Source organism: Rousettus aegyptiacus, unplaced genomic scaffold (assembly GCF_014176215.1).
Source record: "Rousettus aegyptiacus isolate mRouAeg1 unplaced genomic scaffold, mRouAeg1.p scaffold_m13_p_7, whole genome shotgun sequence".
NCBI lineage: Eukaryota > Metazoa > Chordata > Mammalia > Chiroptera > Pteropodidae > Rousettus > Rousettus aegyptiacus.
In genome coordinates this window covers 21,246,952-21,266,411 of record NW_023416310.1, presented here as the reverse complement: position 1 = coordinate 21,266,411, position 19,460 = coordinate 21,246,952, and the positions used below count along the sequence as shown (strand labels likewise).

Here is a 19,460-nt window from a genome sequence, read left to right as displayed (position 1 = left end):
TACATGTTTTTCATTTTTATTTTCTGAATAAAGGCCTGAATTCCATATATATGTATATATATATATAGGCTGAGTAACAGAAGATGTACTGTACAGGTAAGGATAATAAAATAGGCTACGGCTAAAAGAAAGAAAAGAAATAATCTCCATTAAACGGCTATGAGAAAATTCTTATCAATCCTTATTTACTTCTTAAGGAAATCACACTTCTATTTGTTTTGCTGTGTTTTAAGCACGTTGTCAAGTAGGCCCCCTAATTGCCGTTATCTTTTAATATGTTTTGACTCTTTTAGAATTGGGAATCCCTGCCTCTGTGGATCTAGTGAGCAGCGACCCGAGCCATATGGTAGCATCATTCAGCAAAGGATATACAAGCATCTTTAACATGGAAACACAGCAACGCATTCTCACTTTAGAATCCAATGTAGATACAGGTATGTATACCAATTTTAAATAGTCTCTGTTTGGCTCAGTTTTTTAAAACTTTATCAAAAGTATTATTTTTAGAGTCAACCATTAAAAATACTTGTCATTATAGTCATCTGCCTCTTAAATCACAGAACACAGTTACTTAGAAGGATAAAATGATTTATAGTTGATTTTAAGACTTCTGGTTTAGTTTATGCACATTTATAACCGTACTATTTGAAATAGCATTTGAGCTATTCCTGAGAGGAGTCAAGTTTAATTTTATACCAATTAGTTTTCAATTCTATATAAAGAAAATAATATTTATTCTAAATATAAAATAATCTGTTTTTCATTTCTCATAATTTGATTTTTTATATCAACCCAATTTTATAGTAATAATATAATGTAGCATAGCTCAGTACTAATTAGAATATAGATCAAGCTGTGCCTCTCAGAATCCCAAATCTGAAGCATCTAATTGGATATAGAAAGTCAGGAAAAAAATAATTTTTCAGGTTGCGGGAAAGAATTATAGAATTTTTTTTGGTTTGGGGCTTTTTTAACCATTGATTTCTGTCTTTAGCTTAATTCAGACAATTACAGTTTAGGTCGAAATTGATAAAACTACATACAGATACACTGTTATTTTAATCTGAAAATTTGCTTTAAAAATAATTATGATGTGTGCGCACGCACATGTGCATAAATGTGTGTATGAGTATGTTTGGCTCACTCTCCATCTCTTTCTCTCAAAAATTTCCTTTATTCTATACTTGTTTTTTTCTTTTTCTCTTACAACCTGTTCTTTGTTTTCTTCTGATGCCCTGTGAAAACTGGGGAAGTAGGCATGAATAGAGTTTTGAACTATTTGGATGTAAGAGGTAGAAATATCAAAATTGAGATAATGGCATAGGAAAAAGAAATTTTTTTGCCAAGAAATAAGGTTTTAGACTCTCAGTAAATGGAAAATCATATTTAAATGTATGACCAAAAGCTATAATAATAAAGTGAAAAACCAGTATGAAGTTAAGAAGGACGTGAACATTTTTGAATTGCTTTCAGAGATTGTGGTCAGTTCTTTAAATGTCCTGAGTGGTAAGTATTAATTTTTAATGACTGCCACAAATTAATCAGACATCAGATCTGGTGGATGAGATGATAAACTGAATTAGGCAATCCTGTTTTTTTCCCCAAGATGTGTGGCTATAAAGTCATATGACTTTTTGCATGACACTGGACGCATTTGCTGAAGAAAACTGCTGAAAATGTTTGAACCAAGGCAACATTACTGGAATAGTGATAATTATTTTGAGTTAAAATAATATGTCTTAACATTTCCTAAATTATCAGTTGAATTACTTTATAGTTGTGTAAAGCTAACTTAATTTAGTCTTTTATGCTTTTCTACTCTGACTACCTCTTAGCTATTTATATTTAACTCTGTTGTTCTATTGGGGAATTTAGCAGATTAAAATTAAATTTAGATGAAGTGTTTTTTAAGGAAAAAGTGAATCTCTATCTAGAGAGTGTAAAAGGATAAAGAAGGTTTGTTGTTAGAATGAGATTAAATTACACAACATTTCCTGGACTTGTTTTCTTCACTGTGATATGGGCGTAATGACATGTGGTCTACCTGTTTCACTGTGTGTATAATTGAAATCTTTTTAAAACCTATTAAGTAATACATAAAATACTGTTGAGATGCTGACTATTTTGAGATTGCAAGAGTCATGCACTGTTAAATGGTGGCCATTTCTATAATGATGAGAAAGAGAACAAGTGTTAAGATGCTCTCTTTGTCATGTTTGTCATTAGATGATAACCATGCAATAAAGAGCTCTGTTTCTAGAAATAGTCGAGATTTAAATTTGGGAATTACCTACATGTAAGTAATGATGGAACTTTACTAAAGTAGCAAAAATATTCCAGAACATTATAGAATGAGAATGTCAGTGGCTCTAGGCTAAGCACTAGGTGACACCTATGGATAGCATGTGGTGGAAAATGGCATTCTAATTCTTAGGTACTTCTAGATTCGTCAGTATAGTATTATTGCTCAGGCATTCTCATTTTCTAACATTGAAATTACGAACACAAAGGGTAAGTAAACTAAAGACTAATTAAAGCCATATCATTTACTTTTTCAATTCCTTAGGTGAGTATTCAGTTCTCTTTTGTGTGAAGAAATGGTAGCTTTGGCTAATTTTGTGTTGTTGTGTTGTCTTTTTTTCTTTTTAGCATCCAGTTCTTCCTGCCAAATAAATAGAGTCATCAGTCATCCCACTCTTCCCATAAGCATCACTGCTCATGAAGACAGGCATATCAAATTCTATGATAACAATACAGGTAAGAATTTATTAAACATTGATTATTATTAAAGCGCAAAAAAAAAAAAAAAAGTCTCCTCTATAAGTAGGGTAAGTTTGGTGTCTGTCAGTGGCTTTAGTGAATAGGCATTGAACCACAGATACTCTCCCAGCTCAGTTTCTGTTCATTCTATCCAAATGACTAAGAACTACTCTTCATGATGGCATATAGAATCATCTTGGTTTATTTAATAATAAATACATGCTGTATTTTAGCCCTGGAGCCAAGATTATTGCTAGGTATATAATGAAAAATTCATTCAAGTACCATTAAAAATAATCTCTTACTGTGAGTCTTTTGGGAGAAAATAGAAACATGTTATTGTGGAAAAGTAGACGTGGAGGCATGTGATTATTATATTTTATTTAAAATTGTTAAATTTTTGAATAGCTTAGTGTTCACTTAGAAAACCCTTGAGACATTTGGTTTATTTTATTCATTTTTTCCATGGAGTAGTCTTCTCTGCATTATAATACTGACTGGTCCTGATTGATTCGAATTGGGGCTTTCCCAGTTTTTATTGGATTACATTTCACTAGTCTAAAGGAAATTCATGAAAAGGTGCACTGGGAGAAAAACACTCTGTTAGCAGCTGTATTTACCTGAGTACCTGCTACTGGCTTTGTAAATATGTTGACTTTTGCTGACTTTGCTTAGCTGTGAGTGATGGGTAATTTAGTATTTTTAAGCTCTTTCTATATATTGTTTCCACTAAGATAGTGGCCAGGTTTTCTCTCTGTTCCTTTGTCTCAGTTTCTTCTGTTCTCACAACCCACATAATTTGCCTGTAGCTAAAGGATACAAAGTATGTGATTAGTAATGTCTGAGTTTTATTTAATGAACATGGTTTACAAGGACACTTGTGTACAAATTACTGACTTTTGTACAGTGATTTGAAAGACAAAGCTGTAAACTGGCATTTGAGGTTTTGTTTCGTATCATTACATGGCCAGAGTAGGGAGGGGAGATACTGTTGTTTAAGCTGATGAAAAATGCTCTTGATGGGGTAAGTACACAAAGAATTATGATGAGGAGAAACCAGTGTAAGGAGGTAGCTGATATATATGTTGATATATATTCAGGATGATGAAAGCTATTAATAAAGGGTAACAATCTCTTTTTCCAAAGGCAAACTAATCCACTCGATGGTAGCCCACCTAGAAGCTGTTACAAGTTTAGCAGTTGATCCTAATGGCTTGTACTTGATGTCTGGCAGTAAGTACATCAACTATGAATCATTTATTCATTCTTACCATTTTCATGTTAATATAATTTTTTCTTTCAAATTTTTTTCTTTTTATAATAGGTCATGACTGTTCAATACGTTTATGGAACCTAGAAAGTAAGACATGTATCCAGGAATTCACAGCTCATCGGAAAAAGTTTGAAGAATCAATTCATGATGTAGCTTTCCACCCATCCAAATGCTATATAGCCAGTGCTGGGGCTGATGCACTTGCTAAAGTCTTTGTATGACGGAATGTGTCATCTTCACCCTCTAGCTCTTTATAAATAATCAACTGCACAAAAGAGATACAGAAGACCAGGGCAAGAAACAACCCATTCTGCCCTTTCATTCTGCTGAAGGAGCACAGAGAACATTTGTTAAAGTATAGTTTTGCAATTCGTATACTGTTTTCTAAAACTAAGGTTTGTTCAGGTTGCTGCAAGCTCAGCTGAATCTATGAGCCTGAAAACTGATTCAGACTTCCCCCCAAATATAGGAACTTTTATTTCTGAGGTGGTTTTAATTCGCTAGGCAGGCCTGAGCGAACATAGGTTTAGCTGTCCACTGTATGAGATTATTAAAAAGCTTGATGGCTGAGAATAGTAGAGGAAGAGTGGAAATTTAGACCTAGTTCTCCCCTGACAAATCTTGTTAAACACATTAGATAGTCAAAACAGTAATCTTCACCATCTCTGCTGTACTAACCCTATGTGCATAATGACCAGCCAGTGTTAAAATGAGTTTTTAATTTCTCTCTACATTCAGCTGTCCATGTACAGCACTTGGCAAAGCATTTTACCTACTAGGGGGGGGAAAAAAAAAGAAATGCAATAATATGTTAAGTATATTATTCATAAATACTAAACAAATAGTTTGTAAGCAGATTTCTATATTGTATTACATTTTTGAAAATAGATTTGGTACCATTCTAAAGTTTAGCTGTCAAAAATCTCACTATTGTGAAGAGTAGTTATGGAATCTGCTTTTACTAAAGGATTTAACTTATTCAGGTTTAAGATTCTGTTTATTTTTAAGGGCAAGCAGGGCCTATCTTTATAATAATTTCTGTTAATTTTAAAATTCACTTTATTCGTGTGATATTTATAGTACCAGAGTGATTATTTCATATCGATGAAATCTGAATTTTCTAGTGGTTGAAAAGATGGGAATAATTTGTGGGTACTCATTTATCAAAACCTCTGTAACCATGTTTCAGATGATCTCTGCTCTTTGTCTTTCATATTCAAATTATCTGACACTTACTAAAAGTAGTTCATTATTATGTTTTAACAGTCCAAGGGGTATGGTTACCTCAGGCAGCTGCTTTTGCAGATGTACTAAATAAAGCAAATGTTTTATACCCCAGAAATCCTCCATTAGTATCTCCAAGAACAACCTCTTGGAAATCTGGATGGAAGAGTTCAGTGCATAATGTTGACTAAATACTTCTCTCTCTTTCCTTCTCCCTACCCCTCCTCCATTGTTTAATTGGAATACACAGCATGTTTAATGGGCAATGACTGTTGTTTCTGGGGGAAACCATATATTAAAGGACCAGGGTTCCTAGAGCTCCTTGCCTGTGACTGACATGTGATCAGCTCTTGGGATTCCCACGACCGCATTCTCTGGGCCTGGTATATAGATCATTGCTACAACTGTCTCACCTCTCCTCACACACCATTTTGTGTTTGCTCAAAATGTCAGAGACCAACCTAGAAATGAGAAATAAATAACTAATGATTAACTTTTCAGCAAAATGTATATATAATAGGCTCTCAGACTTTAAAACAAATCCGTATCCATAAATACTTGAACCTTTTAATACAGTTTCTAAATTCCTGTCCGCACATATTTCATTGTCATAACAGTCGCACTTCTGATCATATGTACTCCTTAAAGAAGTATTCCGGTGGTGATGTAGATGATATTTGACAGTTTTTCTTCAAAATTTCTGCTTGTCTGCCTCTAGAATTCTGTAGAAAATTCAGGCAAATTTTCTTTAAGGACCTGTGCTAAATTTGCTTGATATACAGATATGCTTTAATAGTTTGACACAGCTACCTTGTCATTTCATCTGTGCTTTGCTTAACTGGGCTCAAGGGTCTCCTTTGTATAATCAAATGAATTGACCTGGAAATGAGCTACCAGGTCATAGCTGAGCTATTACCAGGGGAATGTTTATATTCCCTTGCAGGTAAAGAGTTTTACATCACGTTTGGTGAATTCCTCTTTTGGTTCTTCACAGAGTAAAATGTTGTTGCTAACTTAACATTTGTAGAAGGATATTAGAAAATTCTAGTCAGGTGCCCGCCCTTGACATATTTATGATGGACAACTACAAAGCTATTGTTCTACCAGTTATTGCTTTAATTACCTTCCAAGGTCTTCAATGCCTGCTTTACTTATGTCACTGAAATTTTCAAAACCAAGACATTCACTTCATTTTATGCCACATGGTTGAAATTTTTCCAGTAGCGAGTGGAAAATAACCATGAGATATGTAGACCATAGTACAAATGATGGAGCTGTTGAAAGTTCCTTAGGAAGCCAGTACTATGCCACTGGAGACTGTACACAGAAACAGGGATTCTTCATGAGCACTGTATGATCTCAGCCTAGAAATGAGCCAAAGCTGTCTTCCAGCCAGACAGAAGCATATACATGTGTCTGATTTTCCCCCTCAGCCTGTCGAAAATTCAAACAACATTCACAAAATGAAAAAATCATGATTCAAATAGTCATTGAAATGCTTTTATAGTGCTTGATTTGTAAATATTTTGGATGAAATATATTGGAATCGTATGAAAATTAGCAGATGTAGGTTCCTGCCTTATTTTCATATGCAGCGGATACACCTCTGGAGCTTGCAGCACCCTTCTCCAAACTCAGCTGTCATGTGGAGCTCATTTGCTACTCAAACCATAGATAGATATTTAACAATAGTGATATAATGACCTTCAGTATTTTTCTATTGAACAAGTTTATCAATTTTTGCCATTAAACAGATAATTAGTTATGCAAAGTATTTAGCTTTTATAATCATTTTAGTTATGACTAAAAGGGGAGGAATTGAGTTGTATCACTGATAATGAACTTCGTGAGAAATTTTTTGTTTATCTGACTTTCATTCCTTCAGTATTCTTGCTATAAATTTCTTTTGGAGATGAAGATTTATTTGAAAATGTCTAAAATGTATGTATATTTTATAAATATATATTATATATATTATAAGAATATATATAATATATATAGACTATATATATATAAAACCATAGGTGCATTTTACTGTTTTGTATTTCATTTTTGGAAGTGGTGTACACAGCAGGTAATGATGAGTATGATGAGTGTTGTGCTGTTTACTTTTGCAGTAAAATATATAGTTCTAAATGTTTATATTACTGTAAATACTATATTCATTATAGGCTAGCATGCTTGTTTTAAAGACTGTCATTCTAGTTTATTAAAATCTGAATGTAAGAAAACTTGGCTATTCAAATGTGAATTGAAAAATATTCCATTCTCAGTAGTGAACTATTTCCATGGAACATTCAGGATTTTTAACAAAACAGATATCAAGAAGGCAATAGCTAGAGAATGAGAGGTGCCTTTTAAAAAATACAAATGCAGCCTTACAGTGAGGATGAGGATTGAGTTTGGAGGTAAGGGGTGAGAGAGAATTAGGGGAGAGAGAGAGACAGAATGTGTGTGTGTGTGTGTGTGTGTGTGCGCGCGCGCGCGCGTGCGCGCCAATCTGTGAAGGTCCTGGTTTGTGACCATCAATGTCTTTTTAATGTATCTGCTCAACTTCTAGGACTTCAGGGGACATTTCACGCGCTGTCTTTGTGCTATTCTGAGCACCACATATACTTTCTAAGAATTTTGAATGTGAATTCCAAAAAATTTCAGTAGAGATGAAGAAAACTCATTTCATTTTAGTCAAGTTCAGGTAAAAGGGGAAATTATTGGTTCACCAAAATTATGAGATCTCATTAATGTTGGCTAAGTAAATGTAATTTTTAAAAGCTCACTTATTTTAGTACTTAATATATTTTCCCTTACATGAGAGCATGTCATGAAATTCTTATGTAATGAAGATTCAATTAGTAAAAATTATTTTTAGATTAAACACCTGAACTAGTTAAAATTCCACCTAAGAATAGTATTTAAATGGCATCTTTCATATCTACCTCTTTGTCATTGCTGCCATTTTAACTAAAGCAGATCTTTATGACATCTGAAAAGGTGGTTGGATGTAATTAAAAATCCGTGTTGGTGCTTTTCTCAGGCTTTGTCATTTAACTTATATTGAACTAAGATGTCACAAATCAGATTGAAAGAGAAGTAATTTTGTTTTCTTTTGAAAGAACTGCTTAAAATTTATCATCAATTTTGATAGTTGAGATAGTTAAACTCTGGTTAGTATATATGTCTGATGTTTTCAACCAAGAGCCAAAATGTTATTGGATTTATATGGAAAAAGAACTCTAAGTATAATTTTTGTCAGCTCACTTCTTTAAAAGCATTTCAAGGCTTTTAAATACATGATCATTAATTTTACTCAGCAGTCGCCTCTATTACTGTTACCTGTTATTTATATCATTGTAGACCTTTAAGTGTTTGACACTGGGATTCAGGTTGTGCAAAATTAGTAGCTGACAGAAATTATATGTATATTTTTGTGAAAAGTATCCATTCCTAAAGTTCATTTTAGGGGACAGTTCAGAAAACAAATATGTGTGTTAAAAAACAAAGGACCGGGCTTTGGTAAATGATTTAAATAATTTTTGCTCTTGCTACTGAAGGCTTTTTAATTGCCCATATTCATTATCCAACTGGATCTCCATGTCTGTAAGAGACACAAGGTTGACAAAGTATTTAACAGATTGCATCAGTTTTTATTATTATTATTATTTTAAAAACAAATACTAGGCTAAACTGAGATCCCTAGATCCCACTTACTTATTCTAGCAGTATTCTTGAAGTGGTGCTTAGGGATCAGAACTTTGTGGATCTTTGCTGGTTAAGTTTTAGATTTGATTTTACTGGGATCGCATTCTTGTCATCGGTATGATGCAAATTAGAAAGTTTATTTTAATTTAGATTAACTGTAATGTCTGCCTGGGTTTTCAACAACAGGCTGTGAACCAGTGAGTGCCTTGTTAACATAACATGATTTTTCCCTGTTTGAGTGTTAGCTCCTCTCTGAAAATGTCTGAGAATGGTGTTTTAGTTGTCTTGAAGAGAGCTGCTAAATTTGGTGTTATCCGCAATCAGAAAAATCTTTGGTATACCACGTAGCTCCCTCCCTACTTTCTTCTCATTGTTTGGCTGAAGTCTGCCTCTTGTGAAAAACAAATAAAACCCACCTCCTCCACACAGCTTTTTCCAAATCAAACTAAGAGATGTCCCCTATACCCACCCCCCCAACTATATGACATTGTAAGTGTTTTTAGGAGGAACCACTTCTTTGTAATCCCAAAATCTATTGGTTAATTTTGTGTCTTCTCAACTTCTGTTTACTAGAGCTGACCTCAGGGCATCATCAGTACAAATTCCTAAATAGCTCCTTTTCTCCACACCCCACACCCTTACCACTGGTGAACCCCAGGCCAGATCGTTTGATCTTCAGGTATTTTAAAATTTAGTTATAATATCAATTAATGTAAATTAATCCAAATGCTAATTTTTGTGGTGCAAGAAGTTTCTTTTGTAAATTCAGGGTATGGATAAGCTAATTAAGATATCCTTTTTTTTTTTTTTTTTTGGTGGCTCTAAGTGTATTATATGTTTTTAAATAAAGTGTACAAATATAGATAATCTGCTATAGGTGTCTCATGAATTAAATTAATTGTCAGATTTGGAATCTAGTGGATTTGTAGTTAAATACTTTAATACCACCTGATTTTGTTATTTTGGGTGGGGTTGGGTAGTAGAGGGGTACAGAGAAGTAAAAGGGTATTAAAAATAATGACCCAATCTTAATTATTGATTATGCAGAAGGCAGAGAAGTTTCCCATTGGAGAGAGTTTGGAAAGCCAGTAAAATTAAAAAATACATCCATAGATTGTGTCAGTGATACTTTTAGTGACACAAGAATATAATTTTTCAAGTTTTCAGTTATGTAATTATGCACGTATACAAATTTAACGAGTTTTTATTTTTATTTTTTTTGGCTACTTAACAGACAAGCATAAGCCTTCCTCTTCCTCCTTGAAATCAGCATTATTTTTCAAGGGCTTCCCCTGCCTAGAACTCAATCTCTGTTCCAATCTGGAGCCACATTACTATATATAATGTAACAGGTACCTCTTCTAGTGTCTTTGAAACTATCCACAATTCTTTGATATTTTGTGTGCTGCTGTACTAATGAGTAGTATATCCTTTGTTATGTACACATTTTTCAGTAGTATCAGAATGTCTCTTTTGTTCCTTTTAATGAGAACTGGGACATGATTTGCTTGGAGTTATTTTAAAATAATCCAGCTCAGAAGGTCAAGAGGATTCCCAAGTTTTTCATGTATTGATGGACTCCTGGGTTCAGCCCAGATTTAGAGTGGTATTCTGATTTGCACTGGGTTTCCCAAGACAACCACTGAAATTTCGAGAGGACCCGGAATTGTAATGGCACTTAGGGTATTCCCAAGGAATGCCTGGGAGCCTGGCAGCACCTTTTAACCCAAGCCCTATAACCATGAAGCAGCCTTCCACTTGTTACTTCTCAGTTATATCTGTTGCTTAACAATGATTGGGACACTCAGTTCTGTGAAGGAGCACTACCATGCAACTCTGAAAATTGAAATCCATGTTTTCTGGAACACATTTTAATTTAGTATTTTTTGTAAACTTTAAAAAATCTAAAATCCACCGAACAACTGACTCACCTTAAGTTTCACTTAGATCCTACAAAACCCTAAGCTCTATCTTAGTCCTAGTCATTATTAGACTATAGGTAAGGGTGGTTTTGGTCAGACTTGAAGATAGATCTGACTAATTAGGTGAACAAAATCTGCAGTATCCTTCTAATAGTAAAGGACTGTTTCATAGACAATTCTCTTGACCTTGGTGATTGAACCGTTCACCTTAATGGAGACTGGTTTAGATGTTAACTCCACCTTGACTTTTCCTGTGTGCCTCTTTAAAGAGAGAATTAATCTAGTGATGTAAAGGAGAGCCCACAGCAAAACATCTGTTAAATAGCACTTGGAGTATTAGAGTTAGTATTGGTAATTCATGTGCCAAGTTTTTCATGCCCTCATAAGATCCCATATATGTACTGGGTTCCCAATCTATAACCTCAAACCAAAGACATTTTTGAATTACCTCGTATAATAGCATCATAAAATTAAGAGTAATGGTAAGGAAACCTACAAATGAAAATTCCCAAACTGAAAAACGTTCTTTAATTAAAAACTGCACAGAAAGCAAAATTTAATGTTAAACATGAGTTGTTAAAATGCTTGTGCTTTTTTATAAAATGTGCTGAAATGTTAAAGCATGCTAACTTTCAACTACTTTCTTTTGGTTGTGGGACAAGGTAACTTTTCATAAACAAGGTTAACTTAGCAAAAGAAATTTCATCAGAAGTAGTTTTCTTTGGATGCTGGATAACTTGAGTGAGGGTGTGGGGGAAGAAGTATCACACCAGGAAGGAAAACACAGCCAGCCGTGTGATCTGGCCCTTCGACCAAATTGCCTGGAAAAAGGACCTCTGAGATCTTTTTGACCTCTAAAAGTAAATAGTTCCAATTCTGTCTTGTCTTTCATTGTCCATGCTAAATAAGATTTTTAGGAAGTAGTACATCAGAAGTATCCTAGAGCTCCCTGGTAAAATATCAGACAATATAGTTTTTATTATATTTTAGGAAGCTATATTAACATAGGCCTAGGTATGTGTCATCTGCACATATTAGCAGAGTAAACATGTAATTGAAATGTCTTGTGGCCAAGTGATAATCTCATGAGAAAACAGAAGAATCATTTTTATAGGATGAGTTCTGTTTTGAATGATTTTGACAGCTTTTAAAAGCATTTTAAAAATGTATTTCCATCTTTTTCTACAGACCTTAGAGCCTGCATGTTCTGAAATATCCTATTGATGGAATAATTTCACTCAATGTATGTTTTAGGAAAAAATAAATGATTTCACAAATCTTTTGGCAGTTATGAATAACACTCCTGACACACATAACTCCAGTACTCAGCTGCTATGTAGGAATGCTGTTATATGTGGTCAATGTCTCCGCATTTTGCTAACTGGAAAGGCAGTATTTTCGTACATAGCTTGCAGATAAACATGGAGCTTTATGCTTTTGATACATATGAAAACAAGTGGAACATTAAGACGGCATATATATCACAAATAATATTAATAGCAGTGTCCCCCTCAGAGCTAACAACTTTAAGGCTAAATTCTGCCAATTGTCATTCATGGATTTTAAAACTGCGCATTCAGCCAAAATACCATTTAATAATCATTTAAGCGGAAGCTTTTTTATTGAAATAGAACTTGTTCAGTTTTCTTGTGTATCTCAGGATCAGAAGAAATCAGGCTTTATACCAACTCTAAAACCTTCAGACTTTTGTGTATTTATGTCAGCCTTTTAAACAAGCAAGACTATAAGCTCATTTTCATTGCTGTAGGATACTTAGTAATACATATTTATTGATTTCTATTTTAAGAAATAGCTTGCAGACTTTTTTCTCTTTAGAAATGATATTGTTTTCCGGAGACAATTTTACTTTTGAACTTGAAGGTTTGAGGTTCAGACAGATTAGTGTTCTTGCGGTATTCAAGTTTTGCCTCTGCAAATAAACACAAGTTTTATCCCTGTGTGACTTTTAGAAATTATTTTGGGTATGCAAAGATTGTCAAGAAGATGTAAGTTTATTTCATGTATTATATTCCAAAATCTTGTGGATTTTTTTTTTTTTTTGAGGGATGGGTAGTAGGTAGTATAATGAGTTTTATTCTGAATACCTTGATTCTACTCCATCCTTATCACAAATTGTACATATTAAGTACTGCTCACTTGTCCCCTAACAAAATAAGTTAATGGTTATTTGTTTGCTTCTGTCTCTAAAAGCTTGAGGCAGGGACCATGTTTGTTTTTCTTACATTTCCCTTAGCATCTCTCCTGGTACCTCATGATATAGAAAGTACTCAATAAATGTTGTTTGGTCTAGTAATCACAGAGTACGTTTTCAAAGCTCTAAATCTATCCAGATCATCAAATACCAAAAAAAATAATAATAATAATAATAAAAAAAATCTGTGCCAGTCCCTAGGCAATCGCCAATGTATTTAGATGTGTGGAGCTAATTCTAAGATTGTGGTCTGTTTGCACATCAAGTGAGGTTTGGGTTTTGGAACCTCACCTGAAAGGTGGCAACAGAATGGCCAAGGCAGCACCCTCCTGCCATGCTCTTCCAGTCCTACCTACATGGGGGCTGAGCAAAGCACGTGGGGGGCAACGAGGTGTTTCTAAGCCCTGTTATGGTGTCCCTTCTCTCCCTAACCTCCCCAACACCAACCTGCTGGCCTCTGATCCCTTAATGGGGGGAGCGCCTTCTAGCCTGAGACCTAAACCTACCTTGAGTGTCATGGGCTCAGACCAGGTCCACCACTCTTTTTCCTTGAGACCTTCAGGTAGCTCTTGATTGGCTCTCCCCACCCCTGAGCCCCACCCCCGCCTCCAAAGAGGTAGGAAGCTCCTTCAATAGAAGCTTGTCAAGAAAGGCATTCCTCTGGGGAGCTCACTTTGGAGTTAAAGAATTTGGGAAAAAATCCCTCAGGATTTTCTCAGGGCTGCTTTTTGTCTTGAAGATTTGGTGGTAATTATCTAAATGTGTATTAACCCTACTGGGAATAGTTCTACGTTGTCTTGATTTGCTGCCACCACTCCAGCAGGGCCCAGGTGGCTTGCAGCCTTGAGCCGAACAGCTTTATTGCTTCACTTCAGGAGTAAAATAGTCAACAGGTTAAGAGTAGATATTTATATTTAACAATCATATGACTTTTAAATCCTTAATGGAGTAGTAAATCCTATGAATATGAAATATTCAACCACATAAATCTCAAAATAATATTTAACCCATATATTACGTGACATTATTATCTCCTTTAATTATTAAAATATGATTCCTGATAGATCCATACAGCACAGAGGAAAGAACAGGATTTTGGCGACAGGACTTATATTGTCTGAGACTTTAGACAAGCTGACTCTTCTAGTCGATTCTCATATATGAAATGGGGATTATAGTCTGCCTAAGACTGATTTGAGAGATATAAAACACCTGACAAAATGTCATGTGGTAATAAGCATCCAACAAATCATTATTTACTCCTGAATTCAAACTTCACATCATGTGGTTCTCTCACATTACCGATAGCTTCTAGAATATCAGGTTTTTGAGAGAAATAAGGTTTAAATGAACATCGAGAGTAGCCCTAAAGTAGAAGTTATACATAAAATATTTCCTCAGTATTTGAGTACCTGCTGTGTGCCACGCAGTTCTGGGTGCTGGCATTCAGCAAGCAGTGAACAAACTTCCTTACCTGATGCAGCTTACGTTCTGGGGAATGGGGGACAACAAATAACATAAGTAAAATATATAGAATATTAGGGGCACATGCTGAGGAAAAACAGGAGGGAGATGATTTGATGTTTCTCAGATTATAAGAATGATACAAATGAAAAGTGAACTATAATACTATTTAAAAAAAAAAACACACAAGGAAGCAATAAATGAAATAAAGATGCATAATGCAAAACTAATACCCCACCATACCATTTCACTCCCACCTCCTTTGTAACATCCTGATATACATCTTTGTTGTTCATACATATGTGTACAGAAATATCACATGAATTTTTGTCTTACTCTACCTATTACTCTGCAACTTGCTTTTAAAATTTTTTGTGTATCATGAGCACCTTACACGTCTATACATATATAGCTTTCTAATTTCTTAATATATACAATCATAAATAAAATGAGATTTTTTTGGTGGGTCTGTTTGCTTTAGATAAATGGGATTATCATCATATATCCAATGATACATGATGAAAGTCCCTCTAAGTCTGCCTTATAGCTCTTATTTCATTCTTTTTAATGGTGTGTAATACTCTATGATGATGACTTATTAAACCGCTTCCATAAGCAATGGGTGTTTATATTGTTGTTGTTTTTGTGCACATACTCCTGACCACAACGGTTTCACTCCTTTGGGAAAGAGTCCCTGGAGTAGGATTGCTGGGTTGAGGGATAGGTAGACCTAAAAAAATTGTAATACGTGTTGACAGATTGTTTCCCCAAAAGGAATAATTTATATATCCATCAGTAAATGTATAAAAATACTCTTACCTTTTATACCCACTAGCAATAGCTGTTGTATCATTTGACAACAACAAAAAAGCCACGGGTGAGTATAGGATTTCTCAGTGTTATTTTATTTGCATTTTCCCGACTACTGTAAATCTTGTCAAGTTTTCATACATTCTTTGTTTTTTTGGATTTCACTGATAATTACATTACCTATTCTATTAGTATTCTACTGCTGCATAACAAAAGTACCACAAATTTAGCAGCTTTATAAAGAGGACCTATTATCTCACGGTGGTGTGGTTAGAACTTCAAGCAGGTTTGATTGGGCTCTCTGGTGTTCAATAAGGCTCAAAGATGTAACAGGTGAGTTCTTAACTGGAGGTTTTGGGGAAGAATTCACTTCTAAGTTCATTGTGTTGTTAGCAGAATTCGATTCCATGCACTTGCAGGATGCAAGGTGGTTGTTAAGACGGGGGTCTGTTTCCTTGCTGAATATCAGCCAGGCATTGTTCTCAGCAGCTACAGTTGCTCTCCAGTCCTTGCACCTGGTCCCCTCCATCTCCAAAGCTAGTAAGGATTCGTCAGACCCTTGTCCTCGACTCTCTCTATTCTCTTATGTTACCAGCCAGAAAAAAAACTCTGTGCTTTTAAAGTGTTCATGTAACTAGGTTAGGCTCACTCAGATAATTTCTGTATATTAAGGTTAACTGGGTCAGTAACCTTAATAGCATCTGCAAAATCCCTTTACCCTGTATATGTAGCATCATCATGAGAGTAACACCAGACGCAAAGATCATGGGAGTCATTTTAGGATTCTGCCTACCACAAATATTCGTAATTTTGCTTCTACCTTTACATTTATTTTTTATTTTTATTTATATTTTTGTCCATGTTTCTGTTTGACTGTTTACTTAAATAGTTTGTAGGAGCTTTTTGTATTTTGCATATATTAAAACTTTCTACTATTGGTTGCAAACATTTTTTCCAATTAAGTTGCTTGTTGACCACAATAAGTACGTTTTCCATAGAAAACTTAGCCATTTAACTCTTACAGTGAATTGCATATGTATGTTTTTATTCACATTTTAAATTTTTATTCAATTTTTTCATTCATTTCATTTTTAATTATTAACATTTGTCCATATTTGGTCTTTTAAAATATGTGCTTCTTGTATATAATATATAAAATTATTATTTGCAAATGTTCTCCAAATCTATAATTTGTTAACCGCATTTATAATACCTTTTCCCATTCAAAACTTTAGTATATATTTAAATATATTATATTTAAAAATATGGACATTTGTGGCTCTATAACAATTTCAAATATTCTGTATTGATTAAGGTCTTCACCTCTGGGTGGCATGTACAGTCTCCTAGAATGGCTTCTGCATTTTATCTTTGTTTTTTGTTATTAATTGGTTTTTACATTGGTCTTAACTCTACTTTGAATTTGTTTTTGTATAGAATTCAAGCTATAGATCTAACCCTTTTCCCAAAAAGTTGAAATACCAAATGTGTAACACATAAATTTCATAAATAATGAGATTTCTCAATATACTATTCTGTTTCACTTATAGTTCTCTTTACATATGGCAATATCATATGGATTCAATTACAGTGACATGTTTACATACAGTGCCTTCATAAAATGGCCAGGTAGAGCTTCCCCACACATACACACTCCTGCCCACTGTTTTTTCTTTCCTTTTTCTACCTTTCTTGGCTATTTTCAGGCACTTGAAGTTTGTGATAATTTTATCCAATTAGGGGTTGAAATTGCATTAAATTTACAGATTAATTTTGGGAAATTTGACATGATATTGTCTTCTAAGAACTAAGAAAATCATATTTTGTTTGCTCAGATCTTATATCTATCTTCAGTAAGATTCGAGGATTTTTATTTAAGTCCTGTATCTTTTTTATTAAATGTATTCTTGTTTCTTAGCCTTTTGGTCATTATTGTGAATGGATTTTTTTTTTTATCCATTTCCATTTCTAAATGCTTACTATATAAGTAAAAAGGCTTTTCTCTGTACTTAACTTGTATACAACAAATTTATTATATATACTTAACTAAATTTTCTCATTAATTCCAGCAATTTTCCCTAGAGTCTCTTGGGATTTTTAGAAATGTAATGATGACACTCACAAAAATAGTTTACCTTGTTTTTTCTAGTGCTTGACAGATTATTTTATTTTCTAGAATCTTTATTGTCTCAAATTCTATTATAGTGTTGAATGATAATGGTGATAGGTATTTCTGTTACCGATTTTAGTTGCAATAGTTTGAGTATTTAGTTACTTAGAATATTTGTGATGTTATTTGCTACAGAATCTTACTTAAATAAGTTCTTTAATGGTTTACAAAGAGCTTTCATTGAGAATGTCTGCTGAATTTGATCAAATTATTTTCAGCGTCTTTTGGTATGGTGGTATTACTCTCCTTTAACTTGTTGACTAGCTGGATTATGTGTGGAGTTGCTGACATTAAACCACTCTTGTGTCCTTGGAATAAAGCCTCCTTGGTCATAATGTGTTATTCTTTTCTTATGAATCAGTATTTCAATTGTTAATCTTTTATTTAGAACTTTAGCATTTATATTAATAAGTGAGATTATAGATTTCTTTAGTGGACTATTAGGTATAAAAAATTATACAGGCCATCAAAATGTAGATGTAATCAGAAATCTCACTCACTACTGGTAAAAAATGTAAATTCAAACATTTGGCAAGATCTACCAAAGTGAAATATTCATACCATGGAATCTTGTAATTCTGCTTCTAAGCATACACCTAATAAAGTACATACGTACATCAAAAGATATGTTCTAGAATGTTTACAGCAAAACTATTAGTAATAGCCTCAAACTAGAAACTACCTAGAAATTCATCAGCTATTGAATGGATAAATATATTTTTGTGTATTCATGCAATGGAATATTATACAGCAATGAGAATGAACAGTTTATAACTACATGAAACATGGCTGAATCTCAGAAACATTATGTTGAGCCTAAAAAGCCAGATATGAAAGAATACTGTATGCTTTATATGAAGTACAAAACAGGAAAAACTAATCTATGCTAACTCATGCTCTATGATCATAAATGGTGAACAGTTCAAGCAAAAGTATTCATTTTGCACACTCAGTTCCCCATGGCAAGTTGAAGGATGAGGAGGAAGAAATCAAGGTGGAGGAAGAAATTGTTCAGAATCCCATCTGAAGATTCTGGATCAGTAACTGAGGAGGTGTGTTACTCGGCGTCGCCATTTGGAAAGTAAGGACCCCAATTCTTTTTCCCCCTCTCCTCAAGTCTCATTGCTTTACGTGAACTTCTCTTTTATTCACGTCACTTGGAAGAGTTTGCAGAGTAGCCTGATTCTTGCTATTATAGTCAATGGGCAGTTTCCAATCAATTTAAAAACTCTTCCAATTTAAAAAGAAAACCGCAAAATGAGAAAATAAATTGAAAATGACCCAGAATTAACACATATGATAGAATTAGTAAACAATGACATTTAAATGTTATTATAAATATATTGATAGCCCAGAAGACAATGGAAAAACATCTTTAAAGGACTGAAAAGAAAAATATCCCTGTCAACTTGCAATTCTCTACCCAGTAGAAATTTCTTTAAAAAACAAAGGCAAAGACATACAAAAGCCAAAAGTTTTCATGATTACCAGATACATTAAAGCAGTCCTCCAGGCATAAGGAAATTGATACCAGATTGAATTGATATCCGATAATAATAATAAATTCTTTTTAAATCACCTTAAATAATAGTTAAAGCAAAAATAATATATATTGGGTTACAAAACATGAATAATTAAAATATATGAGAACAAAATGCAAAATGGAAGAGAGTAAATAGAAGTATGTTATAAAGTTTTTATATGTTAAGTAGTATATTACTTGAAGATAGACTGTGATGTTATTGACGTATACTATTGAACTTAAAGCAACCTCTTAAAAAAAAAGTATAGCTAGTAAGCCAACAAAGGAATCAAAATAATAGTGGAATATTCAATTAATCCAAAAGAAAACAAAAAAGGGGGAAAAGGAACAAATAACAGATATGGCAAATAGGAAACAAATACCAAGATGGTATATTTAAGTCC

The 19,460-nt window shown here is 33.8% G+C and overlaps 1 protein-coding gene across 4 annotated transcripts in view; it reads left to right on the top strand.

Annotated features, from left to right (window-relative positions):
- Window positions 1-5,750, top strand: part of STRN (striatin) — a 73,137-nt gene extending 67,387 nt beyond the window's left edge. For all 4 annotated transcript variants that reach the window (XM_016162512.2, XM_016162513.2, XM_016162514.2 and 1 more), the window contains 4 exons: window positions 294-434; window positions 2,650-2,757; window positions 3,907-3,993; window positions 4,085-5,750. In XM_016162512.2, the coding sequence (XP_016017998.2) occupies window positions 294-434; window positions 2,650-2,757; window positions 3,907-3,993; window positions 4,085-4,254 (506 nt within the window). In that variant the 3' untranslated portion in view covers window positions 4,255-5,750. The remainder of the gene's footprint in view (window positions 1-293; window positions 435-2,649; window positions 2,758-3,906; window positions 3,994-4,084) is intronic.
- The last annotated feature ends 13,710 nt before the right edge of the window (window positions 5,751-19,460 follow it).